The sequence below is a fragment of the Nipponia nippon genome, unplaced genomic scaffold (genome assembly GCF_047370975.1).
Source record: "Nipponia nippon isolate SJK-2023a ecotype South Korea unplaced genomic scaffold, ASM4737097v1 scaffold_10, whole genome shotgun sequence".
In the NCBI taxonomy this organism is placed as follows: Eukaryota; Metazoa; Chordata; class Aves; order Pelecaniformes; family Threskiornithidae; genus Nipponia; species Nipponia nippon.
In genome coordinates this window covers 35920826-35948776 of record NW_028262291.1, presented here as the reverse complement: position 1 = coordinate 35948776, position 27951 = coordinate 35920826, and the positions used below count along the sequence as shown (strand labels likewise).

The 27951-nt window shown below is 35.8% G+C and overlaps 2 protein-coding genes across 3 annotated transcripts in view; one reads left to right on the top strand and one right to left on the bottom strand.

Moving 5' to 3' along the window:
• Positions 1-25680, top strand: part of RYR3 (ryanodine receptor 3) — a 254392-nt gene extending 228712 nt beyond the window's left edge. For both annotated transcript variants that reach the window (XM_087746608.1, XM_087746606.1), the window contains 15 exons: positions 3381-3439; positions 6576-6744; positions 7391-7477; positions 9840-10037; positions 10653-10783; positions 13782-13824; positions 14424-14551; positions 15491-15551; positions 16605-16751; positions 18698-18832; positions 20785-20941; positions 22010-22074; positions 22186-22286; positions 23916-23967; positions 24776-25680. In XM_087746608.1, the coding sequence (XP_087602734.1) occupies positions 3381-3439; positions 6576-6744; positions 7391-7477; positions 9840-10037; positions 10653-10783; positions 13782-13824; positions 14424-14551; positions 15491-15551; positions 16605-16751; positions 18698-18832; positions 20785-20941; positions 22010-22074; positions 22186-22286; positions 23916-23967; positions 24776-24871 (1629 nt within the window). In that variant the 3' untranslated portion in view covers positions 24872-25680. The remainder of the gene's footprint in view (positions 1-3380; positions 3440-6575; positions 6745-7390; positions 7478-9839; positions 10038-10652; positions 10784-13781; positions 13825-14423; positions 14552-15490; positions 15552-16604; positions 16752-18697; positions 18833-20784; positions 20942-22009; positions 22075-22185; positions 22287-23915; positions 23968-24775) is intronic.
• Positions 25681-25794: 114 nt separating this feature from the next.
• AVEN (apoptosis and caspase activation inhibitor) overlaps positions 25795-27951 on the bottom strand; it is a 102933-nt gene continuing 100776 nt past the window's right edge. Inside the window, exons 5-6 of the mRNA XM_087746610.1 lie at positions 27457-27817; positions 25795-26244 (exon numbers count right to left, since the gene is read on the bottom strand). Coding sequence (XP_087602736.1) covers positions 26126-26244; positions 27457-27817 — 480 coding nt within the window. The 3' untranslated portion in view covers positions 25795-26125. The remainder of the gene's footprint in view (positions 26245-27456; positions 27818-27951) is intronic.

The following is a 27951-nucleotide window of genomic DNA, read 5'->3' as shown; positions in this document are numbered from 1 at the left end:
CTCAATTTTCTATTAGTAACGGAATTATTTGCCAGTTAACTGATTAATAAATGTTCTCAATGAGAACATACTTTATAATCTGTACTCTTTTAAAAACAAACAGGAGAGTTTACATGGCAGAAAAATTCAGCCCAGTGTGTTTACATTTCACTGCAGTAAATTGTTGTTATTGTTCACTTGGACTTTATTCAAAACAAAAATTGCTAGCAGCCTTCTAGGCAGTTTTTGCTTTAAGTGGTTTACAGTCTTGTTTATTCTGCATGCCCCATTTTTTCACAGTATATTTCAATTACTTTTACAATCTACTTTCTTCATAATAATGCCATATCATTATTGTCTTTCTACATGCTTTACTGATCACATACAATAAAATATCCTTTTTTCTTATTATTTGAAATAATTTTGCCTGAATTTATTGTTACTTTGATGTTTATCATATAAACATTCTTTACTTTTATTCTGTTCTATGAACAATATATTTTGTTCCACTCAGCTGAGCTAAATATAGTTTATAATTCTGTTTAAAAATGGATTGAACTAAATATCAAAACCTAAATGCATTTTTCATATTTGGAAGGCATTATGTTTCACTCTACACTTCAGATCTGTTTCTACTTGTTATTCAAATATATCTTTCCTCTCGTCATTAATTCACCTCTTTATGGTATGCTTTTCCAGATATTTTCAAGATAAACCTCCATTGTACAACTTCTTCGTTCATTATTTCTTCTTCATTTGTATGTTTTTCTCCAAGATTTGTTTATTGCCTAGATCAAACTATATTTTTCCATTTATTTTTTTATTTATTTATTAGTTCTTTTTTATGTTTATACTTAAAAATGACAGTCTTTTAAAATCCTATCTCATTTAGCATAAATGTAATGTGGTTAGTATTTTTAAATACTATTTTAACTTAAGGATCTTAGCAGGTCTGAGTAAATATTTTAGAATTTTCTTCAACAATAGTTGAAGTAAATATTTTACTTCAGATCTGAGTAAATATTTTACAATTTTCTTTGCTTTACTTTCATTTATACATTTCTCTCAGATTTGTTACTGGTGATAAAAATGCTCAGTAATTTATGCAGATACTTTGAGTCATTAATGTGAAGTCAACCATGCAATTTATCCAGCTTTTACCTTTAATATGTTATCTAGTGAAACTTACCAAAATAACCTCTACACTAATTCTGTATTACAGAAATTGCTATTCACATTGTGTATATGAATGGCTCAAGTAATCCAGTTAGAGCACTGCATGTGACTTAAGTAGAGCTCAAAGAAGAAACAGCAATGTAAGAATCAAAAATTCCCTTTAGGAAGTCACTATGTCTTTCTTAAGCATTTACAACAATAAAACTTACACAAATGGATAGAAACAGAAATTCACCTCTATATACTGGAAAAGCAATTGTGTAGTGATAAGGTCAATGACATTACCATAGAGCCAGAGAAACTGCAAAATCGTCTTTATATGAAGAAGATTGTTAGGACTTAGTTTTTACTGTGAAGTTCCAAAAGAATCTGTGCTAAGAGCCATGTGGGTTCACAAACAAGAAAAGGAGTAGTGAGCTAACCAAGTTTGCTGATAAATCCAAATTATTCATAGCAGTAAAATCAAGATCTAACTGCAAATTTGCCTTAAAATAGCAGATGAAAATCAGTGAAGTGATGTATATGGGAGGAAAAGTTATAATTTTACATGTAAAATGTTGGATTTTGAGTTCATTGTTACTGCTTGGGTATGAAGTCTTGGGAATATAATAGAGTTGTACAGAAGTATCAGTTCAATGAAAATGTCAATCAACACAGATCAAAAAAGCAAACTGAAATGTTGAATTGTTGATAAAGGAACAGAGAGAGGAAAACCCCAGAATATTACTATGCTGCAGTATATGTGTATCTTGAAGACCAGGTTCCCCTGTTTCAAAAAGAATGTGATAAAACTGAAAAGGTTCAGTGAAGATCAAAAAGTTATCAAAACTCAATATGGAACAAATCTTGTGTATGGAATTAAGTAGGTTAAGTCTCTTCAGCCTGGAAAAGAGACAACTGAGGGAGCATATGATCGAGGGTTGGAGAGGATGGATAGGGATTTATTCATCCTTCTCCCACCCTACCCCTTAGAAGAACTATGCGTCGTCAAATGATCTCTTAATTACCCTCCACCAGCTTGAGATCTTAGGGGAGACTCTGTGGAAGAGTTACACATGTTTCCATCATGTGTACTAGATGAGGTTTCTTCCATCACATGTGCTAGATGAGGTTCCACAGATAAGAGGCGAGATAAGCAAGGCAAGATCGATTTAGGAAATTCTTTTATAAATTCTTTCACTACTTATGTGCGAGAGAGAGGCATCCAGGTGAGTAGTGGGGGAAAAGTTTAGATAACTGTATTTATGTATTAACCAGAAACGTAGAATACACCAATAGACAACTGGTATGTAAGCACTTTGAGAGAATACAGAAGAGGGTAAAGAGTTAAGATAGGTTTTTGCAAAAGTGAATGGTAGCAAATTTAGGCACTTTAGATTCCTTTGTGAATCTAGGACTTAGGAGCCTGCATCTCTGATTTCCAGTGGAGCTTAGATACTCAAATTGCATTTGAAATGAGTCTTGCAACACTGAGCCTAAAGGTGTTTGAATTCCAGGCCCCAGCTTCTTTGCTGCAGTTAGCCATCTGTAAAATTGTATATTGGTTTTTCCTTATCTCAAGGGAATGTTGTAAACACATACTTAGATGGTTGTGAGGTGTGCCAGTAAAGGTTTAATGAACCATCAACCCATTTAAGATAAATAGTTTGAAGAAAACATTGTGTAAGTAAAAGTTGTTTAAATATTTGTCTGTTTTCAACTGCATCAGTTGATCTTGACAAAGTAATTGGGTTTTGTAATATCTGATAATTACACAGACCTTTTTCAGATTTTTGATCCTTTCATTCGTATATTATTCCTCGTTTCGTATTTGAAATGTGGCAAACTGATGCTCATTTTCCATATAATCAACAACTGCACTGAGTTTTTGAGTGATTTTTGTATTAGGGTATGATCTGGATATAGTTACTTTCATCCTCAACTGGTCACATAATCTGTCTGATAACCATGTCTAATTACTTTAAGTTGTTCAATCAACTGGGCTAGTCGCAGTATTGATAACACTATACTGAAAAAGGCTGTCAGAAGAATTCCTGCAGTTTTCACTGTTAAAATCTAGTCTGAGCTGTCTATTTTTAAAAATCTAACACTTCAAAAATGCAAAGTGGTATAAATAATACAGTGTGGTAATTATTTTATTTGTTTCTTTAGTAAACAGTAACTAAAGTTAAAAAATTTTATTTGACTGACTGGATCCATTTTGACAGTTAAAATACTTTTTGCAGATATCTGAAATTGCAAAAGAAGCTGAAGCAGAAAGAAAAGCAGAAGCTGAGAAGGCTGAGTAAGTTATTTTTACACAATTCCTGTTTAATTCCTTGCTATTTCCTAATGCTAGATAATTTGGCCAGAAAGAATCCAAGCAATGCTCAGTATTCAAAGCACTTTGTGTACACTTTGTCTCATCAGTATTTTGACAAGCAGCACAGTCCTGAAGAGGTGGCAAACCATCTCAGTGGGCAACAAAATGGTAATCTGATTATTGTGGCCCTTGACAGTTCTGCATATATAAATCTGTGGCCATTGTCTTTTTAAAAATTCTCATAACTACCTTTAAAAATGAGCACCAGTCTTGAAAAAAAACTCTGCAACTTGTCATTACTGCTATGTACACTTTCCCTACTACCCATTGTAATTTTCAGGCAACAATAGTCAATCATTGAAACACAAGATTTGACTAATCCAATAATTTTTATTATTGCTGTTTTATCTGTTCTCAAATTGTGAAATTAACAGCAGATACATATGACTGCCTTATAAACAACTTTTTAAATGCTTACCTTGCTTTAGCTTGCTTACCTTGCTTTTCCCTACTTTTAAGGGGCATGCTGTCTTTCTGGACCTGCAGCCTGATGAATGCCCTTAAAATATTTGTAGACACACGCAAAAGATCTCCTAGAGATTCCTACATATTCAAAAGCTATACATCATTTTTTTCTTTGTTTTCTATTTTGTTTCATGTTTAAAATGTTTACTTCAGCCTCATTTATGTTTCTCCTCATATCTGCCAAAGTTAATTTTTTTGTGTGTGCCATTGGGGTCAATATTTTAGGACTGGATACACTTTGTATAGCTTCTCTGAAAAGTATCTTTTTTTTCCCTCTGTATATATATATATGTTTATATGTGTGTATGTATGCATACGTGTATGTGTATGTATGCATACATATATGTACATATCTATGTCTTACATGGACAAGAATGTGTACACATATACGTATGCTCGCACATGTGTTCATTTAAATATTTATTTTTTTTCTGTTCTTAAAGTATGCCATCACCACTATCTATGATGGTTCAGTATATTTTCATTTCTGTTATATCTGTTACCTTTCAGGCTGTGTCTAACATACTTCTTCAATTAAAAAGTCCTCTTCCTTCATTTTATTGTCACAGAATTATTTTGATACGATTTGTCTCTCTCTTCAATCCCTGCAGGGATGTTAAGCCTGGTATTTTCATTGTTTAGAGCACTTCCGGTAATTAAAAAGTGCAGTTAAACTCTTCGATGGTTTTTTTGGTACCATGTGTCCAAAGAACCTGTTGATGAGTGTTACTCAGTATGGAGACCGTAACTTCAAAATAAACAGTTTCAGAAACTGTTGTTTTATCTAGACCATGTTACAATATACTATTAAGTTGGTTAATATTTGGATTGGTCAAATTACCCCTTTTAAAAGTTTTGTTAAATCATATCACTGCTGGGCTTTTTTCTTTGTTGACTGGTTTTGGTCTCCTGATTTAGCCACTGGTAGCATATTCACCAGTGCTTCAGTGAAGCAATTTATAAATATCTAGGAATACACCCTGTCGTGGTTTAACCCCAGCCAGCAACTAAGCACCACACAGCCGCTCGCTCACTCCCCCGCGGTGGGATGGGGGAGAGAATCGGAAGAGTAAAAGTGAGTAAACTCATGGGTTGAGATAAAGACAGTTTAATGGGTAAAGCAAAAGCCGCGCACGCAAGCAAAGCAAAGCAAGGAATTCATTCACTACTTCCCATCGGCAGGCAGGTGTTCAGCCATCCTCAGGAAAGCAGGGCTCCATCACGCGTAACGGTTACTTGGGAAGACAAACGCCATCACGTCGAACGTCCCCCCCTTCCTTCGTCTTCCCCCAGCTTATATACTGAGCATGACGTCATATGGTATGGAATAGCCCTTTGGCCGGTCTGGGTCAGCTGTCCTAGCTATGCTCCCTCCCAGCTTCTTGTGCACCTGGCAGAGCACAAGAAGCTGAAAAGTCCTTGACTAGTGTAAACTCTGCTCAGCAAGAACCAAAACATCAGTGCGTTATCAACATTATTCTCATCCTAAATCCAAAACACAGCACTCTACCAGCTACTAAGAAGAAAATTAACTCTATCCCAGCTGAAACCAGGACACACCCAAAATCTCCTGTGCCACTCATACTCTTATTTTAGGCTTTTTCACCTCTTGCTTTCTATAAGCATGATCTGTTTCTACCTCTATTGTTTTATTGGACTTATTTTCCCTATTCCATGTTGTCTTCTCTTGTCTGCCATGCTTAATTCTCCTCTCAAGTACTTTCCAGCCTTCAGCTTAAAAATTTGAGTTTAAATGGCTTACATTTCTGAGGCTGCAACAGGGACTTTTTTTGGTAGAAGGCAAACACATTCTTAGACACCCATCATATGATTCCTACTGCAGTAGTAGTGTGATAAAGTGAGACACATACTGCATTTCTTTATCCTCATGCCTAAAACTTGCCACCACTTCGATGCCTCAACATTCTTTTACACATATGCAAATTTAGCTTTTTTTTTATTTTAGTAACTAAATTCCCCTATTACTACATACAGTCTTGATACTTAATTTTCATAAAGGGAGTTCAGTGTTGCAGGAGGAATGATTGTCATCATCTACATACTTTGTAAGGTGTGACCTTCTGAAGCAAACTTCCTTGTTATTACTCATTCATCTCTGTAACAACAGTGATTGCCTTGACTGAAATGAATTCATGTTATGATACTGAGATTCAATTATGATACTGCGTACCGAATCACAAAAGTTTTCTTTCTCTTCATCAGCCCCAGGCTCAAGAAAGTACACATGAACTCTTAAAATTTTTATGTTGCTTGTGTTGGGTATATATGTACATCACTGGTTTTGGCAAACATTATCCACGCTTGGTGCAGTAACTTTTGCCTGGTTTTTGGCTTTTTACCCTTTTGATCTCCCCTCAACAACTCTATTCTTGCATATCATTTGAAACTAAGGTCACTTTTTTTACTCTGGGTTTACTGTCTACCTCAAGTCTTTTACTTACAATCATTTTTCTCCCAGTGTCAAAACTAACTTTCAAAGCCAAACTTTCTGAATTAGAATTCCTCCTAAATTAATGCATTTACAATACAGAAGTTTGGCTAGGTATGTTTGTTTATATAACCTTTATTCTAGCATGGAAGATGGTGAGAAACAAGATAAAGCAAAGGAAGTACAATCTGAGCAGCTAGAAGAGGGAAAAACGAAGAAAAAGAAGAGAAGGCATGGACAAAAAATTGAGAAACCAGAGGCTGTTATGGCTAACTTCTTCAAAGCTTTGGAAATTTATCAAACAAAAATGCTTGTAAGTTTTTCTTAAATTCTTTTAGTAATTTAATTTTTTTAATGTAATATAGAACACTTCTTTGATATTTAAGAGAGAAATGTAATTATAAAAGGAACATTGGCATGAGTTTTTCAAATGACTGGCTGTATTCAGTCTTTCGTGATTTCATAGAGTTACATTAATAAAGTGTTTGTGTGTGCAATTTCTCCTATCTTGGTCTAACAGGACAGATTAACCTCTTGAGCTCCTTGTTAGGAGCTCCCTATTTTCCATAATCTAACATCTAGGATCTGTAATGCTATTTTCTATGAGATTTTTCTTTGTTCTTAAAAACATCAAATGATGAACGCTCTGAAACCTTCTCATGTAGTTTATTTCAGTATTCTAGCATTTCTTTTCCAGACTTCTTTCTAGAAAGTTTTCCTTAATATTCTCTTTCAGTCTTCCCTGTTGCAATTTTAAGCCCATTATTTTTAATCCTGCCTTCCACGAAATGGACGAATAGGCTGCCAAGAAATGCCCTTGCTCATTATAACTGGTGTATGAAGGCAACACAATTATGTATTTACTTTCTTAGAAACCTTGCTGTCTACTTTTCTTATCTTGCTATTAGCTACAGGCCACCTCTAATTTTTTTTATTTTTTTTTTTTTTTTTACTTTCAGCACTACTTGGCAAGAAATTTTTATAACTTAAGGTTTCTTGCTCTATTTGTTGCATTTGCCATCAACTTTATTCTTCTGTTTTACAAGGTAAGATTATGCATTGCTCTTTAAATGTTTTCGGTTACTTCCAGAGGAATATTTAATGATGGTTTCAAGGCTTGTTTAATAAAGCCATTATTACAAGCCCTTCTGACACGAACTAAAGCATTTAGATATGAAGTATTTAAAATAATATTTAAAATTTTATAACTAAACTTTGTGACATTAAACCTATTCTGTTTTTAGTTTACTTAGGCTGAATGAAAACAGATTTATTCCATTCGTCCTTTATAGATGAGCTTGTGTTTCTAGGCATTTTTTCATTTACTCACATAAGTTTGTTATTGTTTGGATTGTTAATCTTGTCATGGGAAATTTGAAATCCAGCTAAAATAACTCAAATGTCAAAACTATTGCATTTTTTTTCTCTCATTTGTTTTAAAAATACCGAGAGACTTCAATTCACCTGATTATTCTCAATGATTATATTTTTGCTTTTTCTAAAGAACCTTACTGACTACATTCATTTTTGACTGGGAAATAGTTTATACATAGTTTCAGAATCAGATTAATGTCTCAATTTAACTAGATGAGCTCATATGTTCTAGTTGTACTTAATTTATTCATAATTTTTTTCATGCCTTTCAGGTCTGGGTTTTGGTGTTTTGGGAGGAGTGCTTGCTTTATTTAATTTCTTTTTTCATATGTTTTCATGAATTTAGTAATCTCTAATGAACATCAAATGTATTTTTTTTTCCCATTTTGTGTTTCTATGTGAGAGTATAATTCAGTTTTCATACTTACTTGCTCCATTTTCTTTGTTGTCATTGCCAATATGGTTGTTAGCGACTGTTGTTATGAAGATATTTCTATACTGGGATTGGGACTTTAGTATGAGCAGGCAGAAGAAATACAAAGCAAGAGAAGCCTTTTCATAGTAGGCTACAGTTCCTTTTTTATATCATTGATGAAGAAGGTTATAAATTTATACTTTAAACTTAATCTTAGGATTTTACCTGAATCTAATGAGCTGTTTCAGGTTCTGGTATATAACCCAATCATACAAAGTAGAACATCTTCAGCAGCCTTCACTAATTTTATTCCTGAATCTTCACAACCTCTATCCATGAAAAGGAGTAGAATTCACTAAAGAGAACTCCCATCCATAAAAGCCTCATTTTTTTAACTTTCCTTACAGATCTGAAGTCCATAAGAAAAGTCCTCGTTTATCTCTATCCTAGAATCCGGCCCTTCTGATTTTCCCCTTCTAGATATAGGGTGCAAGTTGCAATAAGCTGATGAATCTTGTGTTTTCCAATATTACATTTTCTAGTTCTGTTGTTTACAACCAAAAACTTCAGAGAAGCCAAAGCAGCTGGCCAAACATTCAGTCTAGAAGTAACTGAATCCTGATCTCAAATATCTTGAAAAGCAACTCCTACAACACAGTTACAGTCTCAGAGACAGGGCAGGTAAAGACGCAACAGGCTCTTGAAAACTGGGTAGAATGTATGTGCACTATTCCAGGAGAAAGACCGGCAGGGCTATTTAAGGCTCCCTTCTTGCCTCTCTCTTTCCATGCCGTATGGTTAGAGAAGATGGTCTTCCAAGTATATGCAGAAGTCTGCTTTTGTCTATGCCAGTGCTTTTCTCCCCACTGTCTTCTGCTTTTCATTGGGTCTTGTGGGTCAGCCAACAACCCATTCTATTGCAGAGCGAGGACAGAAGTTTGTGTTTATCAGTACAAGTCCATCTGTCATAGATAGGAAAGGGTCAGTGGGAGCCAGACAGGACTGAACAGGACTTCGGCTTTCAGATAAAGCTGTCACAAGAAGGGCACTTAGGGCTTTTATTTTAAAGGCCAGGTTTTTAAAGTCACTGGAAGAATTTAGGGCAATATGTCAGCTTTATAGCTTGGGGTATTTACAATATACTGGTTAAATACTGTATTAATTTGTAATTCTAAACTAAGTCATGAAATAAAAATTTATGGACAATGTACAAGTTGATAACATGAGAACTTTGTTTCTTTCTAGACTCTAGTAATCAGGAACAACATAGATTACCAAATAATCCCAAAGTCAGTTATATTAGATAATCCTGTCATTGCTTGGTTCTTCCAAGAAAACATTTTTGCGTAACTTTTTCATTGTTTGTTTTGGTTTTGCTATGGCACTGTTAAAGGAGAAATTTGTAAACTGTCATATGCCTATACTTGCTTTTTCTAGATTCTCTTTCCAGTGACTTGAGATGATGTGGAGACTTCTGCTGTGAAAATGAAGGACATTACTGTTCAAAGCTAATGCTCTATCATCTTCCCATGAGCAGGCTTTGCAAACATCATTTGTCATTATAGTAAAGGAAAAGCTTTTTAGTTTGTGTGTTTTCAATGTACGCGAATTTCTCTCAGGTGACAGAAGAGCCACTTGATGATGTAGAGGAAGACTCTAATCTCTGGAACTCTTTTGATGAAGAGGAAGAGGACGACGGCATGGTGTTTTTTGTTTTAGAAGAAAGTACAGGTTACATGGCACCTGCTCTCAGAGCATTGGCAGTTATTCACACTATCATCTCCTTTGTCTGTGTGATTGGATACTATTGCTTAAAGGCAAGTTCAGAATCTTATTACCAATCTATTATTTGTTAAAGAACATGGGCTATGTCCCAAAGTGATTTTTGGAGCTAATACTGGAATACCTGTTTGTACCTAGTTGTTTACAGATTCTCACTATTCAATGTGTAGATGTTTTCCTCACGTACTCAGTCTGGCAGAGATGGAGTTAACTTTCTTCGTAGCAGCGTGTGTGTTTTGGATTTGTGGTTAAAGCAGTGTTGGTAACACACCTGCCTTTTGGTTATTGCTGAACAGTGCTTGCACAGTGCGAAGGCTTTCTCTTTGCTTTACCCACGCTGTGCATCCCTCAGCGAGTATGTTGGGAGGGGGTGGGGACGCAGCTGGAACAGCTGACCTGAACGGACCAAAGGGATATTCCATGCCATGTAACATCATGCTCAGCAATAAAAACTTGGTGGCGGGGGAGCGCTTGACTTCCAGGGTGGCCATTGCTCAGAGACTGGCTAGGCATTGAACTGCTTGTGGGAGGTGCTAGTGTGATGTTTGGTCTTATATAGTGTTATAAAGAGTACTTAATACTGTAGGTAGATATCATAGTTTCTAAAAATATATAAACCATGACAAAGATGTCCACTGTCATTTTCATAGGTCCCTCTGGTTGTATTCAAAAGAGAAAAGGAGGTAGCTAGAAAGCTGGAATTTGATGGACTATACATAACTGAACAGCCATCTGAAGATGATATTAAAGGACAATGGGATCGCCTGGTTATCAATACTCCGTATGTAAAATTAAATGGTTATATGTAAACTGTTTATAAATATTGTAGCTCATTAAGCCACCAATGCAGAACCTTCCCTGTCCAGCTGCCACCTAGTTCATCTAAAAGAAAGGCATTTTTCACCTTATATTGGATGCTACGTAGTAGATTCTAATGTGAAACCCTGCATTATCTGTTTATTTAATAAATACTATCATAACATGTATATTCCACTTCCTTTTCATTTTTCTAGGGTTTGCAAGGATTGTGCATCTTACCTCACAAGCTCTCTCCAAAACATTTCACATATTAGTCACTATTGAGAAAGTTTTAAAAAGATAACTTCCATCCTTTTCAGTGACTCAATTTCACATTTGTATTGTATAACAGTATTGTCCTACCTTTCTTTCCCACTTCTTGCTAACAAAATTTGTATATGACAAGAGAAGTAAATCTAGTGTAAAATAACAACCCCAGAATTTGAGTAGGTCTGACAGGAATTACTGTCAGGTTGTATGCATTAGCAAATACTGTAGTAGTCATACACTGATTCTGGGAGACTCACCTGCTGTTCTGTGAGTGAATGATACAAGTGTAGGAAGAAAAAGAAAAATATCAGTAAGCTGCAGTAGTCTGTAGGAGTGACACAGAGAAATATAGCAAGTCAATTCTTTTCTCTTGAAACAATGCCTTGTCGACAGGCTATTTTTCAGAATTTACTCTACCAAAACAGCTAGAATGATGTTTTGGTGCTAGTATACCTAGGTGTAGATTCCTGTCTTTCCCAATAGTATCATAATTTAAGGACGGTAACAGAAAGGTGGAAAAGAACAAAGTTATTTACAAGTCACAAAGTAGTTGTGGCTAGTAAGTGCAGGCATAAGTAAGTATTTGATAAAAACAAGCCAGCAAAAATAAACTAAATGCATCAGAGTGACAATATGCTGCCAAATACCCAAAATATCTACCTTATCAGTCACACTCAATTTTTGTACATTATAAATAGTGCCCTTAGTACTTTCATTAAAATTAGAATGTCTAAAATATCAGAAATTCTTGAAAGTTTTTTCTACACCTGAATTTTAAGAACTTTCCTTAATTTCAGTTAGAAATACAGACTAGCACATACTATTAAAGTTACAATAGGAGGTAATTGGGAAACTGGAGAGCTTGCTTAATTTCCAACTCATTTCTTTAACTATTGATAGCAAGCTATCTAGACATCCAGTAAGTTTATCCTCAGCAAAACCAAGCATGAATTAATGAGATATATTGTCAGCTTATCCCAAACGGCATGCTGTACAGCCTCTTCTCAGCATGTTGCACTATCTACTGAAGTTGAATGAAAGATTAAGGCTAATTTAAACAGACTAATCTTTCCCTCTGATGTGAACTATCGAGGTTTAGTGCAGGTATTGTACCATCAGAAAAACCACTGCTGGAGGGTACCCAGTGCTGTGTATATACTGAAATGTGCTTTGTATAAGTGAAAAAAAAAGTAATTAAAAACGCAAAAGAGGTACCCTGATAAATCCAGCACCGTTAGATGTTTGTGGTGAAAGACACAAGCTGGCTCCATTAGAGACAAACCTTGCTTAAAAGTCTGAGAAATCAAGGAAAGAAATAATATAGAGCATTGGACCAGAATATACCATCTGAGTCACTGGAACCATTTGCCTTTATCTGGAGAGCAATTTCATTCAGAACTTCAATTCAGAAAAATAAAAAATCGAGCACTTAATAGTAGTTGGGAAGTTTGCCTCACATCCCAGCAGAACAGTGTTCTGGAATCTCATTCTTCTGATGTTAACGCTTGCTTTATTTTACCAATACTGTCCTTTAGTTTAAGCAGTTTGTTTTGGTGTTTTTTTTACCTTCCTGCATATTTGCTCAACTCAGTGTTACACCCAGGAAATGGGGAGAGAAAAACCTTAAATTTTGTTGTGTTTCCTGCTAATTGGCATTCTTCAAAACTTGACATAATATACAGTACGACTGTCTGAGGAATTCCTGCGCACTGCTATTCATAAGACAGTTCAAGAACAATAGTTTTTATGATTAAGTTGAAGATCAGGGAAAAGTCACTGATAAGAGAGAACACTATCTTTTTCTTGCAGGTCAAAGCTGATCTATTTCCTTGTGTCTGTTGTAAGATCTCGCCTGGAAAAAACTGGTTGCTTATTGAAGCATCATGGTTGCTCACTACTCTCAAAAAAGCAGGGAATTTTCAATAAAAGATACCCTGACACCTCTTCAAGATTTAAGATTTACTGCTTCATTTCTTTCGCTTTTGTATACACAATAGCTTTGCTTTTAATTACCAGTGTGGGCATGGCTGCTCAGAGGCAGATGACGCAAAATGCTCTTTAGCTGAACTGTCTTGCAGCTTTAAAAGTTTTTACCTTGTCTTGTTCTGGGATGTCAGATCCAGTAACAACAATATGATACAGCTGAGAACAAGATTACCACTAACCCCTGCCAAGTGATCCTTGCAATTTTCTGTGTTTTTTTTTAATATTTTTTGAATTATAAATTTATGTTGGCAAACTGTCCACTGGTTCCCAAGTGTTCAGCCTCTATTTGAAATGTAATCCGGTGACATTAAAAATTATTTATGCTACAAGACTCTCTTTATTTTCCTCTGAAAATCATTGTCCGTATTGATTTTATGGTTAGGAGCAATAAAGTAGGAGATGAGTGATATTACAGTGACTACCCTGCTATTATTGTTAGGCTCATTAGGTGATAATATTTAGCCTGCTCTCCTTTTGTAGCCAATCGTATTTGTGGATGTGAAAAAGAAGGGGGAGGGGGGGAAGATGATATTGCAGCGAATGATGGTTAATAACAGCTGTTGTCCACATGAAAAGAAATTGTTCTTGTAATTCGAAGTGCAGTGAATGAAATTGTACCAGAATCTGCAGTGATCAGGAACATGGTATTTTCTTTTTTTTTGGTTGTTTTTTCTTTCCCCTAACAAGTTAAATAACTTGAAAATATCTTTGCTTTATCTATGTAGGTCCTTTCCTAACAATTACTGGGACAAATTTGTAAAACGGAAGGTAGGCTTTTTATATTTCTATTATGTTAGTCATAGCAATAATCTACTATTCAGTTAATTCAGATATCTATGTGTAATATACTTCTGGACACATAAACATACAAATAATTGAGAACTGAAATTTGTTTTATGGAAGTCATTGTTGTGGTAAATGTCTCGGCAAACAGGCAGCTGCAGCGTAGGTGGGAGGAGGGAGGAAGACAGAAGGCTGTGGTTTCCTTCCTAGACTCAGGCGTTCGAAATAACTTTGTGCTGTCAATCAGCCACACAGGTCTAATTTACAGTCATTGTCATCTTTAGGATACAAAGCCTCCTCATCCCCCTAAAAAAAGAAAAACATGCCAGCTTAAATGATGGCAAATTATACATAAGCTTTCAGATAATAGCCTTTAATGCTTCTATTTTTCTTTTTTATGCTCCCCCCACCTGGCTTCCTGGGAGTTCTGACTGTTCTAGTAGTGTTAATTGTGAAAGACTTTTTTTTCTTTTTTTTTTTCTTTTTTTTTTTTTTTTTAAGTTTCTGACAACTACTGACTTAAAGTAGGGTGAATGTCACCGAGGTCTTTCTCTGAGCAAAAGCTTCTCTTCTTCTATTTTTAGGTTATTAACAAGTACGGAGACTTATATGGAGCAGAGCGCATAGCAGAACTTTTGGGTTTGGACAAAAGTGCCCTTGATTTTAGTCCAGTGGAAGAGAGCGAACCAGAAGAGGCATCTCTTGTATCATGGTATGACTTTTGAGCTTCACAGACAAATTATGTGTTGGCATAACTTCACTGTCAAAGATAAAAATGGATTTTATATTGAAACTGTAGTGATGTTTTCCTCGGCATGGAAAATTCAAATGGACACATCTTCCTAGTGTGGAAGTAAAGTAAAAAAGGTCTTTGTTTGTTCTAAACCATACTTATACTTGTGTTATGAAAGTAAGAAGAAAAATGGCACAAATTGATGCTGACTCATATAGTTGGGTACTCTATTTTAAACAATAATCAATGCAGCATTTAAAAGTTCTTTAGGTGTTACAACAGAGTTAGTTTATAAACCAAAGGACAGAAAAAGTATTGGTAACAAATATCTAGATGCCAGGTATCTAGAAAAACTTCAGAGATGTTTTCCTGACTTAATCCATCAGTGAAGATGAGAGTTTGAAAGTATCCAAGTCCCAAATGATTTAGGCTCGTACAAGAGTTTGGTTTCCTTGATACTTAAGGCACGCAAGAAGAAAGATTTCCATTCTCATGTCATCTAATGGCTAATAAAATATTTAGAATCTTGCAGAAGGCATTACCTTTTCTCCTGATAATTTTGGCAACATTTTACACTAGATGGAACACTTCTCTCTTGAATTCAAGCAATTCAGGTTCCACATTTCACTACTTTTAACACACATTTTAATTTTTGCAAGCCTGGAATACGGCAGTATCACTCCTACTGAAATTGTTCCACCAGGTTCAATGGTTTAGAAACTGTGTATGGGTGCTCAGAGTTAATGAGTACTCTCTGAAAAATGAAGCACCTACATTAGCTGTTTATTTTTTGAGTGATGTATATCACCACCTTCAGCAAACAAATGTGAAGTGCGAAACCTAGTTTGTTGTTTATACTTACAGAATTCAATACTTAATTTTGACATTGATGCATTTCAAAAATTTTGTATTTCCTAGGTTAAGCTCCATTGATACAAAGTACCACATTTGGAAGCTCGGAGTTGTTTTCACTGATAATGTGAGTATGTTAGCCTTAGAAGAATATGCTTTGATTTACTCTAAACATGATTGTATGTCTTCTACCATCTGCTTTTATTTTAAACAAACATACAAAAATAATATTGCATTACAGAGCCATTTTAAAATAGTTTTTTCTGTCTTTTGTGGTAGCAAACTGCTTTAATTTATATTAGAATTTTCTTTTTGATTGTAAAGGGCAATATGCACCTCCTCACCATTAATACAATGTCAGCATTTTGGAAGTTAATGGTACATTAATTTAATTTTGTAGAAATCAATCTAGCAACCAAAGGTGTCTTTTCTAAAATCAAGCACAGTCTACAGAAAGTTATCCTTTTTTATTCTTGAATCATCTGTTTGACACGGTTGGTTAATTCTTTTCTTTCATACCTTCTCCTTTGAAAGGACCATGCTTATATTAAAATTCCTTTTTTTTGTGAATCCTCTTTTTGCATCCTCTTGAGCATTCCCAAAGAAACAAGGCGGCCAGGGTGAATCAAGTGAAGATGTATAAATTCATTGTGCACTAAAATCACACTGAGCCGTTGTTCTTCAATAAGAGCTTTCAGGTTCACTGCTTGTTAAAAGGATAAGCTGTATTATGTGCCTTAGGTTTTCTGGGTGTCCTGGTTGACTTGGTCTGAGACTTAAACAGAGTAGAGTGTCTCAAGAGTAGTACAATGCATTTTCTCTCCTCCAGAATCAGTATTAAAATTTAAAGTACTGTGTAACAAACTCCCCGGCCAAAACAGTTTTAAGGTAGGGGATTTTGATGTTAATAACATATATGCTGAAGACTGCATTTAAATATGTAAAGATAGAGGTCCCATTAGCATAACTAAGCAATAAACACTCCTTAAATGACCAGTGGAGAGATGGTAAGAGACAGAGTAATACAGTCTTTTTGAACATGTAAAAATTTGTGATTCAAATCAGATCCTGGTAGTATTACTTTGTTTCATAACGAGTGACTAAGAGAAAGCTATATTCTGGATGCAGTAACGTACATTAGCACCTGCTAACATTCTGCCACTTTTCACTTTCTCTTCAGTCGTTTTTATACTTAGCGTGGTACACGACTATGTCTATCCTTGGGCACTACAACAACTTCTTCTTTGCTGCTCATCTGCTGGATATTGCTATGGGTTTCAAGACATTGCGAACCATTTTGTCTTCAGTCACTCACAATGGCAAACAGGTTAGTGCTACATGCAAAGGTTTGAAAGTGAATGCGTTTTGTAACAGTACTGCAAAAAATCTTGTGGTACCTAGGAAATATTGGAATGCAATCCATTTTGGTCATGATTGGATTAAAGAATAGATCCCATTGTGTCTTCTGCAGCACATTTAATACATGTTAAAATCTATGAAATTATAATAATCTATAACCATGGAGTGCTGGTAGCTAAGGAAGTTTTGTATACAAAAGAAAAATACATCACCGTAGAAAAATACAAGAATATGAATTATGACCTAACCAGCTCCTTCTCTACACTCAATGATGAACTGATTGCTGGTAACTAATAAGAATTCACAATCTCTCCTTAGCTACAGCAGTAATAATGATCTGGGCGCTCAGATTTCAGTACTTAGCTAGTAAGAATGTGCTGACAGGTGTGGTCATTCTGCACTGTGGAATGTATTTATATATCACTTTGTCATGCTAAAATCACATTCATGAAATCTACTTCCAAAACTAATTGTTGAAACTTATACAGGGAATCATTCTCTGATCTCTAAAGGCTCTATGTTCCTAGCTAGCATACCAACAAAACCGAGCTTTTCACTAGCACTTTTTAACTTACATTTAAGAAATCTAACAGAACTTCCCCAAAATTTAATGTCAAACATACAGATTCCATTCCTTCTCAAATGCAGTAACATATATTCTAAGCCCACTCTTATGCCCTGTTAGACTTGTGAAAACATTTTAAACCACATAACGTTTTGGAAGAGGCACAAGAATATCCCCTTAGCTTAACTCTGATATATCCTTTGTGTTTGCATAATCTTTTCTTTCAGCAGAAATTCCCTAATGGAAGTTTCTTCCCTTATCAGGAAAGGAAGTTTCTAAAACAGTACATACGAGAATGTTTTCAGTATCATCACACAAACAAATGCAATCTCTGGTTTTATCCTCTTCATTTTCCTCCAGGATGACCAAAGTCATATTACTTCTAATTTAATGATTGATATATTTTCTTTATGAGGTTTTTCTAAATGTAATATTCAAAACTGAGCATAATTGACAGAACTGTTTCAACTCAACACCACAGCTTTTAGTATACATTCTTAACAAGTGAAGGTTAGTTTTTCTAATCCAGTTGCTTTTCTTGCTAGTAGATATGAACACTAAAAGACAGCTGCAGATTTTTCAGTTGAAATGTTCACTTTGGGAGCATACTTGCTGATAGGCAGAAAGTGATAAGCTGACGATCAGCTTGTTATTCAATACTCTTACATGTCTTTTAGAAGAGTAATACCAATTGTTGCACTTATTAAAATACGTAGCCTTCAGTAACTCCTCTCCAGACCTGCATCTTCTAATGCCAGCTCCAACAAACAATATAATCTAGTCTCATTAACTGCTAAAGTTTTTCACCTAAGGATTTTATTTGCTTAAAAGCAGGACCTGGAAATTACGTTTTGGTTATCTGAAAAATTTTCTATTCACTTTATTGATGGCTTTGCTAACCAGCTTTTGAACAGAGACTATGATAAGTCATAATAAGTCCCAGTTTAAATTATTTATCAAATTAACTAAAGGGGTTTATTTTTTATCATTTAATTTTCACTGTATATCCAGTTTTTCAAGTTACTAGAATTTAACTTTTAAATTAAATAGTGGAAACATTGCTTCAGTGATATATAGTTTGTATGCATATAGCTCGGAAAGATGGAAAAACTTCAGTTTCTTGATACTGTTTTTCCCTTTGATTTTCATGTGAGAGCAGGGTAAAGTAACACCTCTACACTGATCCAAGGGAGACCTCAAAGCTATCATAACTGCTGTCTTTAGTTTCCTTATTGGGAAAGGTACAACAGGATACATCTTCAATGTATTAAGGCAATACAGTGAGCTAGCGTATCTCTTCTGACAGAATCAAACTGAAACCTACTTTCATGTCATGTCTCCATACACAGCTTGTGCTTACTGTAGGACTCCTCGCTGTAGTAGTATATCTTTACACTGTTGTGGCGTTCAACTTCTTCCGCAAATTCTACAACAAAAGTGAAGATGAAGATGAACCAGACATGAAATGTGATGACATGATGACGGTAACTAAAACATCACTAGCATGCTTCAAATTTCATCCTGAATTTTGAAATGGATACTTAAAATGATAAGCAAGGAGGGATGTTTTTGTTGTTAAATCCATGGGTCTCTTCTTCTTGCTATATGTCATTTTGAAAATGTGAGTCGTCTTGAAATTCCCTCTGCATTCTCCAGTGGTCTAAACTCAACAGTAGATAGATGACACCAGTATAGGAAGATATTCTGGATTTTTCAACTGAATACTGTGGTATATGATTTGCTGCCACTCTTTTACATGTGAAGATGGCAAACCCTTAAAGTATATGGAAGAAATTTCATGGCAAACTGGTCAGCCCTGCAAAAAGAAGCTGTGTTGTCACAGTACAAATAAACCCAATTTGTTACCAATGTTTGCAAGTGTGCAAGCTCCTCCTATCCTTATTTAGGTTATATGAAGTATATGATGTTATTAGGACTAGTTGCTGCTTACAATTAGTAATTTAGTCATGAAGTAAGAAGTCAAGGGTGAGTAGAAAAGGGGGAAATTAAATCTTATTATGGGTGATAATCTAATGCTACTAATTTCCCTTCTGATTTCCACCTGTTGCGACAGAATGTTATGTCATATTTAAAGATACTCTACAGCTATGTATACAGAAAACAGCACAAATTCTGGTATTAAAAACATAATATTCCGAGTTTGTGACCAGCTCATTTCTTCTATGGAATAGTCACTCTCTGCCCTGTGTTATACGCCAAAGATAGAACAAAATACCTCAGAACAGAGGTGTGCTGTTCTTGAACTTGCTTTCAAACACTTGGTGCAAGTCAGATGTGCAAATGATAGAAATTATGAAAACTGCCCAAGCAGTGTTATTTAACTGGTCCCTCTGCAAGCTGGATACAATGGTCTGGTCATAAAATAGGAGCAATTGGAATAATGAAACTATATTATATTTTAAACCACTCTACCAAGTGAGGTAAATCAATTCCAAGTTACATTTTTAAGTATGATTAAACTAGTACCAGCATCTTACGTCAACAGTAAAGTTGCATTATAAAAATGGATGTATAGTTCTGTTTAGTGTTTGCTTATGAAACACCAGATTTGTTAGGTTTTATGCCTATTATTTAACACCAGCATTGCTGTCTAATGTGACTTCAGAACACTGGCTGGGCTTAGAGATTTCGGGTGTTTTTAACCCACGTTGTGTGACTGAAGGTGGTTTACAAGATTCTGCAGCTGATTCGTACAGGAATATCAGCAGTATATTGCTCCAGAACATTCCATTCTAATATACTTACATAGCTTAAATATCCAGATTTTTAAAGATTTTTTCACAAAGACTTACATGATCAAAAAATACAGCACACAGCAACATTTTTGTAAAGTGATTTCTTCTGCATCAAACTGAACACAGGCTATGTTTCCCTGATCATAAATAATTTACAATATACTAAACCAGACACCTTGTATTGCAAAATTAAATTATCCAGAAACCACCTGAACACAGATAGATCTACCTGTTGTGAATATGTCACTATTTATTTTATGGCAATATTTGCCAACATTTCTAAACTTCATTACAAGATTTGAAAAGAGGTCCTCTGCTTACTCAGAGCAAGCTAGAACCTTAGGAATTAATATAAGGGGTAGAATATAGTTGAATACAGTAACAAATACAAGAAAAATGTCCCCCACGTGGTCTTAGTCTGTAAGAGCTAGGGAGTAAGGAGAGGGTAACAGCTGATGCTGACTCCCCCTCTTAGTAAGCATACTTGAAGATGTAATCACCTTAGTTAAGACAGTAACAGATTTTTGGTGCAGTGTGTGTGACACATGAGGCATGATGTGTTCTTTGTTACTATAACTTGTGAAGAGAATTAGTTCAGCAGAATAATTTTAGAAAAAGAAAAAAAAACAAACAGAATAATTCATGGTAAATATAGCTGTGATTTTCCTTCTCTTTTTTAGTGTTACCTGTTCCACATGTATGTGGGTGTTAGAGCTGGTGGTGGCATTGGAGATGAAATTGAGGATCCTGCTGGAGACCCTTATGAAATGTATCGAATTGTTTTTGACATCACATTTTTCTTCTTCGTCATTGTTATCCTGCTGGCCATTATTCAAGGTACCGTCACTTACCTTAGTAGAGACTGTTAGAATTTTGTTTACTTAAGTTCTGCAATGTATTTAAACCATATTTTTGTTTGAGGTAAATTTAGCAGCACTGCTATAAAGACTTATTTCTGAGCTGGCAAAATCATTAATTCTGAAAGTAATAATTTTGTACTTAATGCATTGCCCCAGGTACTACCCAAAGACAAAGCACAAGAAACATAACTTACCTGGGTTACAGCATTTATGAACAGTTTGACAACTATCCAGCAATGACGCAGCAGGAGCGGGATCACTGTTCTTGCTATAATAACCATTTAAACTTGGAGAGCCTTGCTGGAGACACTCTTCACATCTTTAGTTTGGAACCACCACAGCTGGCTGGGGTGAAAGTCACCATGGCCACATACCCATTTCCTCCTTTCTTGAGAGGCTGATTTGCAGTTTTAATTGGTTTGCAGTTGTGGTTTACAGAGAACGAGCCCTCTCTTCAAAAACTGTCGGTATTCGACACTCATTGTATAAACCATCCTAAGGCTGTTAGGAAAAAACACCGTTTTATGGCAAGCTAGTGGCAAAGAAAAAATGTCATATATCTATACTGAGTAAAAGTTACGAATGTCACAGTCCCCAAAATGATCCAGCTCTATACTTAATATGTCGAAACTGGAGGAATAATGCTTCAAATGTGCAGCAGCACCAGAAACTGGCCGGGGGCCTGTGGGAGCAGAGTCGTCTTTGTTGAACAAAAGTTGGAATACAAGCGTTTCATGAGGAGAATGAAAATTAAATTCTTTCATGGGAACAAAAGAGATGAGATTATGGCAGCGTAAATTAACCAAAATATAAGTACAGAAAAGTCTTTCCACTCTCAAGATTGTACTTCTGTGTAAGAGAAATTCTAGGAGTGTAGTGTAAACAGATGTTAGATGTCTGGAAATTGATAGATTGTATCTTGAATTGTTCACCCTAGACGTAAGGACGCTAAACTGCAAAGACAGAGGAGGATGTCTGACAGACACTACTTGAGATATGAATATTGCTAAGTACTGAAATGTTGCTACTTTTCCTTTTGGAATAGGTCTTATTATTGATGCTTTTGGCGAATTAAGAGACCAGCAAGAACAAGTGAGAGAAGATATGGAGGTATGAGTCAGCACACCACATTTTTCATTACTCTTATTCATCTACATTGTCACCAGTTAAAACAGTGTCTTTGAGTTAAAATCCATTTGTAACCACAACTTGTGTTTCTAGACCAAATGTTTTATTTGTGGAATCGGCAATGACTATTTTGACACAACCCCTCATGGCTTTGAAACACATACTTTGCAAGAACACAACTTGGCAAACTATCTGTAAGTATATTTTACTACTGGAATTACAATAAAGAGGCCTTTCAGCTCCAGAGTAATGTAGGTGCACACACTGCTGACAATCCTAAGACAGAATTCTGTAGAACTGAGGAATATCTCCATTCCTTTCTGCTCTCTCCTCCTGTGCTCCACACTGCTGGTTATCTTTAAAGTGCTCACCTTACACACGAGCTACCTCAGTGGAATGAGACCTGAAGGCATGCCAGCTCCTTATTGCTCTGGAAGGAAACTCGGATATGTGGAATGACAGGGAACAACAGTTTAATAAGTTGCTGTAGTTTGGAAGTTTTGATTGTGACTGCTGGGGGCTTGGTAATGTTGGTAACATTGAAAATTAGCCTCACTTTGACAAAAAGAAAACCCAAAACAAAACAAAACAGCATTTCTGGAAGATTCCTGAAAGATAAGCTACAAAAAATAATGTACAAGTCTGATCCTGTAGTTCTTTAGTGACAGAGCAGCTTTCCAAAACCTCGAAGCAATCGGGAGTTGTAGGTGTTTAGACTATTGCCCAGACTCCCAAGACAGTGCTCTTCTACTTTCATTAGTAAATACAGAGCAGATCAAAGAGGATATTTAAAAAGTTAATTTGGTGGCATTAGTTACTCATACAACAATGATAATTATATGAGCGTTGTGCCAGCAGAACCAAAGGAGCTGAACTGGTGGTATCGTATAGAAGCCTGGCTTTGGAATACTGCACCTGAACTTTTTAAATTAAAAAAAAAAAAAAAAGTGCCTCCTGGAGTGGAGGCTGCATTATTCCTTGCACAGCAACTGACACTGCAAAATCAACGCACATTACTTTTGTGAGGGAAATTTCCATTAACATCCATAGTTTTACCAGTCTACAACCTCCAAGCTTTTCTTACTCTACTGAACTGCTTAAATGGGAACCTGTAATTCACAGTAAATGAAAAATTTAGGAATAAAAGATAAGGAAAGGCCATTTCCTTAATATTACAATATATAGTGAACAATCTTTCTAACCAGGTTGCCCTTTAATCAGACAAATGTTAAAGTCAGTATACATTCCTTTCTTTACACTGAAAGCACATACTAAATTTAATTCCAAATGCACTGCATAGGAAGTGGCTAACCAAGAGTTGTGTTAGATATAAACAGACCATTGTTAGTACTCTACAGCCTTCCTCATTAGTTCAAGCTCTTGACATTTGAGTGAGCACAGGTATCTGAGATAGACAGGCTCAGCTTATCAGCTGTATGGCATGAGTGTTTGGAAATCTTGGTGCAGCTGAATATTTGCCACACTTTTAACTTCTTGCATAGTAGCCATAGTAACTTCTTCCAAGGTGAGATGTTGGAGCATATGTATATAGGAGTTGGTATATGCCCAATTCAGGTATTGCTCCTAGCACTGAAGTGAAGAAAAATGTTAAACCGTGTTTTTCTGCTTCTACAGATTTTACAGCTGTTAGCACTTCCACAGGAGAAGTGCTGGAGGATAGGACAGAATTTTCTTCTTTAACATACGCAATAGCATTGCTTTGCTGGTTGGCACAATCCCCCTCACATATTCCAGTCTAGGAAAGGTTAGGCAGAGATGTTATGTTTTCTGCATTAATACCCAACTTTATGTGCTTGTTTCAGGTTCTTTTTAATGTATCTCATTAACAAGGATGAAACTGAGCATACTGGCCAGGTGAGTAGAAAATAAAACTTAATGGTTTTTTTTTCTTAAGATTATCTTTCAGCATATCTTCTCCGGCCTTGTAGTGGTGTACCACCAGGTGGAACTGGTGTACCACCAGGTGGAACTGATGTACCACCAAGGAGTGGAGATGATGCCACCCTCCCTGAGAGTCTTCTGCAAGTGAAAGAAAAGGAAGGGTTAAAAAAAACAGAGGGGGTGGGCTGCAGCAGTGTGCTATTCTGCCCAGCACTGAACTCTGTCAGAAGTCACCTACAGTAATCTTACTGGCATCTTGTCTCTAAAATGAAAGCCTGAAATATACCAGGTGTAGTTTATTCCCAAAAGATTAAGTAGTTAAGCTACTGTATTTATAGTCTAAATCCATATATACACACATATAGGTATATTGATCTGTGTATGTATGTTTAGTGTTGTTTAAATGTAAATAAATAAGAAAATAAATAGGATTTAATTCTGTCTTATCTCAAAGAAGAAGCTGTTTTGCAAAACACTTCAATGTTTTCCAAGCAAACTAAAACATGTTTTATATATACAGATTGTGTACAGGTTTGCTCTGATATCACTAGATTTACACTTACACAGTTTTTCTAATAGGGCTTAAATTTCAGCAGTACTGAGTCAAGAAAAGTGCAGAACAATACTTTTACAAATGTTCTTGAGTTACGATCTTTGAGTTTCAATGTCTTCACAGTTCTGCTCCATGGTAACGGGCACAGTACCTGGTTATTGTTAAAAGTTTATCTAGAGCAGTAACTGCAAGGTGTCTGCTAAAATAAATACTCTCTATCATTTGCAGGAGTCATTTGTGTGGAAGATGTACCAAGAAAGATGTTGGGATTTTTTCCCAGCAGGGGACTGCTTCCGGAAACAGTATGAGGATCAACTTGGCTAATATCACAAAAAGAAACTTGTTATGCACTGTTAAAAGATCCACTATACAAAAGAAAAATTCTTTTCTTTTCATGGTGTAATTTCACAGCTTGTGTTTGCTTTCAACGTCTTTAAACTTCAAGACATACATAAAATTTGACACTTTCATAGGCTTTTTGTACCTACCACTTACGAAACAGGTCTTTTGTTGGAATTTTCATTAGAAAAGAGAAAAGTATGCCAGATTAACTTAAACCTTCCAGTTCAAACATGGTCTGAAACTATAACAACTTTTTAACCACATCATTAACCTAGTGTTTGGCAGTACAGTTGAAAGGGCTAAAAGGTGTCTTAATTGCACAACATTTGACATTTAATAACTTGAACATCAGAGGCCACACCTCAGAAAAAATATTTTGACTAACTGCTGTCCACTTTTTCTCCCCAGTATTTGCTAGTGAATGTATTAAGATACAGCTTGAAAAGCTTTAAGCGGTTAAAAAGAAAACATTTTCAAACACTTTGTTGACCTTGAAACATTAAGTGCCTTAAAACCTCTGTAGACATAGCTATGCAAACTTTTTATTTATGTTAGTGTTCTAGATGAACAGATCCATTAACTGTATTGCTTTCCTGTCTTTCTGTATGAAATTGCACTTGAAGTTTGTTTATATACTACCTTCAATAACAGCTTATTAGATGCTGCTGTTAAAAGACATACACTGTATCAAAATGAATACAATTTAAATCTTAGGCCAAACTAAAACACTGCTCTATGGTCACCTGCAAGTAGAAGCTGCTAGGATTATGCATTTTTTTTTCTTCTAATAAAAAGTGCCCACTGCAATAAAGTATTAGAAACCAAATATTACCTTTGCTGTCGTCTTTCTCATTTTTCTACAATATGGAGATGCGGCGTGAGGATGGTGACTAAAAACACACGTATTCATTGTTCAGTCATAGCTTTATTTTAAGGACTACACAGAGCAAGTACAAGCTGAAATAACTGTTCTCTCAGTGGCTGTACCCTGCATCTTTAGCAAAGAAAATCCTAATTTCATCACAAATTTTAGACCTTTCTAAGAATATTAGCCGTAGACAATTTTCAGTTGCAGTTTTGGTTGCACAGAATTATAGGTGCCAGCAAAGAAAACGGAGCATTTGGCATACCAAATAAAGTGAAACAGATAAAGGAAATATCAAGGAGCTAAAGGAAGATTCAACTTTGTACTTAATGTTTGCTGTATTCAGTTATTCACATAAGCAAATTTGAGCTTCAGGAAATCATGCTGTCCAGCCAATCTTCAAGCTCTTCCTCAGTAACATTTTTAGATGTGCTTTGCTGTTGCTGTGACGCTGCACTCTTCTCTTCAGGCATGTCTAGTTTTAAAGGGTCTAAAAAGTGAAAAGAACAGACTTGAAAATCTGGAAACAATTCCGTACCAGCTCTTTGTCCCAGATCATTTTGCTTTTCAATGCACAACTGACTCTATTTGAACACAATCTATCTTTCTTGAAGAACAGCAAGTCATATTCCAAAAATAGTAGCAACAATAAAAAAAAAAAAAAAGAGGCAGCTTAATAAGCTCAACCAGAGCAGCGTGGCTTCCATCTGATTCAAGGGGGACAGGGCCTGTTCTACAGCAGAGAGATTAAAGTGATCCCCCTACTGTGATCTGTTCACAATCCTGTCCGATGCAGAGTTTACTTTAATGTAGGAGAGGAGTAGGAAGCCACAACAGCAGATCGCCCTGCGTGATGATTACAGCACGATGTGGTTCCATCTTCTGATGGCATTCTTTGCTTAAGGGACTTACACTGTGCTTTGGAGTGGAAAGCATGACACACCACTGAAATGAAAGAGCAGTTCAGGACTGTCTTCAATAACAAGGCTTGCTATGTTGCTTGTGGTGACATCTTACATGTTCAACCATCTTGGACTTAGTTTTTAAGATAGCAAGAAAATCATACACAAAAAATCAGAAAAGCTAAAAATTCTTTTACAGCGCTGTGGACTGGGGAGGAGCAGCAACCCGTCTCCATCAAAACTAACAAACAGTAGTATAACTTCTGGGACAGCAAACAAAAGGAAGCGTTTGCCAATTTTTCTGAAATACAAAGATTTTTGTATATGTTCTGTTTCCATACTAAACTTAATTTTGTAAAATCAATGCTAGTAAAGTTTGAAAATAGCATTTATAACAAGCCATCAGAAATAGCTGACAATTCTTCTGTATACTATTAGCACAGTGAACTGAGGACTGATAATATTACATAAAAACTTTATCTTCCTCTTACTAAAATTCTCTAGCAGTAATTTTTTTTTTATTTAAAATTTTGCTGAATCATAAGACCAATGCTGTTCTGCAGAAGAATTTCTCTTAATGCTTAAAATGAACTGACGATGGTGAAACTTTAGTTCAATGGGGAGTTAAAATTGAAAAGGAACAAATGGGTCAGAAGATAGCCCCAGATAAATGAAATGCAGTACGACAGAGATGATAACAGCAGTACTGTTGACTGGCTAATCAAGAGCTCAAAAACATCACCAAAACAGAGACCAATGGAAATTAAATAAGGGCACACTGGGGAGAAGAGAAATCTTACCATTTTCCTTACAATCCATTTTCAAATCTTTCTCAGTTGATATGTTGTAGGATAATGCACCTGACACGGGTCTGTTTTCTTTATCAATGGGAGCATCTAGATTTAGGAGACGATCTAGTTCTTCATCCAAGTGGTCAGTCTCTTGCTTTGATAGTGGATGGGCTCTATGAAATGGTTCTGCTGCACTTGCCCTAGGACCATTTTTACTTCCAGGCTCTGATGGAGCAACAGAATCACCAATGGGATGGGAGACCAACACCATTTCACTTTGAGCCGGAGACTGTCGGAACAGAAGCTCTCTCCTCTTACCATCTTCAGTAATTTTAGATTTCATCTGTGGGAGCTCTACAGGTGTTGATGCCTAAGAGTACAAGAAAGGACTTGAGTCTTTCTAAAGATTAATTCCATTTTTACTCTGTCTAATTTGAGAATATGAGATTGTATGCTAAATCAGCAAGTTCCATTGTTTCACAAATACTTCCTGGAGAGTTACTT